This window comes from Cynara cardunculus, assembly GCF_001531365.2.
Source record: "Cynara cardunculus var. scolymus isolate 2C chromosome LG 3, CcrdV1, whole genome shotgun sequence".
Taxonomy (NCBI): Eukaryota; Viridiplantae; Streptophyta; class Magnoliopsida; order Asterales; family Asteraceae; genus Cynara; species Cynara cardunculus.
Genome location: NC_037530.1, coordinates 35,766,190 through 35,767,197, shown reverse-complemented (window position 1 = coordinate 35,767,197; position 1,008 = coordinate 35,766,190). Strand labels below are relative to the sequence as shown.

The 1,008-nt window shown below is 40.6% G+C and overlaps 1 protein-coding gene across 1 annotated transcript; it reads right to left on the bottom strand.

Moving 5' to 3' along the window:
• Positions 1–148: 148 nt before the first annotated feature.
• LOC112509199 (ATP-dependent DNA helicase PIF4-like) lies at positions 149–938 on the bottom strand. Its single transcript, XM_025114053.1, has 2 exons — positions 285–938; positions 149–187 (listed from the first exon to the last, which is right to left on the bottom strand). Exons 1-2 carry the CDS (start codon positions 936–938, stop codon positions 149–151), a joined length of 693 nt encoding a protein of 230 aa, XP_024969821.1.
• Between the last annotated feature and the right edge of the window lie 70 nt (positions 939–1,008).

The window sequence follows — 1,008 nt, the reverse complement described above, 5'->3', positions numbered from 1 at the left end:
AATATCGCCCTCGAAATAATATAGTTTGAATCTGCTCCGTTGATTTGCAGAGATGGAAATATTGCGTCAATCAAATCATGCTTTGATTTATCTTTATCAGTATAGGCAATGGCCATGTCATYGGGAATACGTATAAAGTTTTCTTCGATCATTTCTTCATCTCCATCACCCACTCGTAATAGAAAATCTGAAAACCATGGATCACTTCTTGCTCTCATATTGAGAGTTAAACGTATTTTTTTAATTGAAGACCAAAGAGGTGACATTCGTAGGCTTGAATCTACAATCTGTGCTCGGGTTCCAYGTCTCACGACCGGTAAGACYTGTCTAAAATCACCTYCCATAACCATTATTTTTCCACCGAATGGTAGTGTCACCCCTGTGATGTCTTGCATTGTTCGATCAAGTGCCTCCACAGCCTGCCWCTTAGCCATTGACGCTTCGTCCCAAATGATTATCTTCGCATCCCGTAGCAATTTAGCAGTCCCGCTTTGTTTTTTTATGTTGCACATGGAGTTGTTATCAAGATTAAGGGGAATTTTAAATCGRGAGTGAGCTGTTCTCCCCCCAGGCATATTATTAGCTGCAACACCTGAAGAAGCAGTGGCAAGAGCAATGAGACCACGAGAACGAATGTTGGCAAGCAATGCTTTGTACAAATACGTTTTTCCAGTCCCCCCTGGACCATCTATGAAGAATACTCCTGAACGATCATCGTCTACGTGCTTCATGATCTCATCATATGCGTATTTTTGGTCAAAATTAAGGGATTCCCGGGCACGTAAATGTTCGTCTTCCACAACTATGGAGTATTCCTCTTGTACCTCACGAAAACTTCCAAATTCTAAGTTAGTATCTACATTTATCTTTGGAAGATCGAAATCATCAAGATTTTTACCCATAGATTGTAGAAAGCTTGTGATGTCAGTTAGGACCATATTCCGAACTCGGTCAACACTTTCGCATTGTCGTTTATAATCTTCTGAAAGTGAATCGTAATGCTGATCC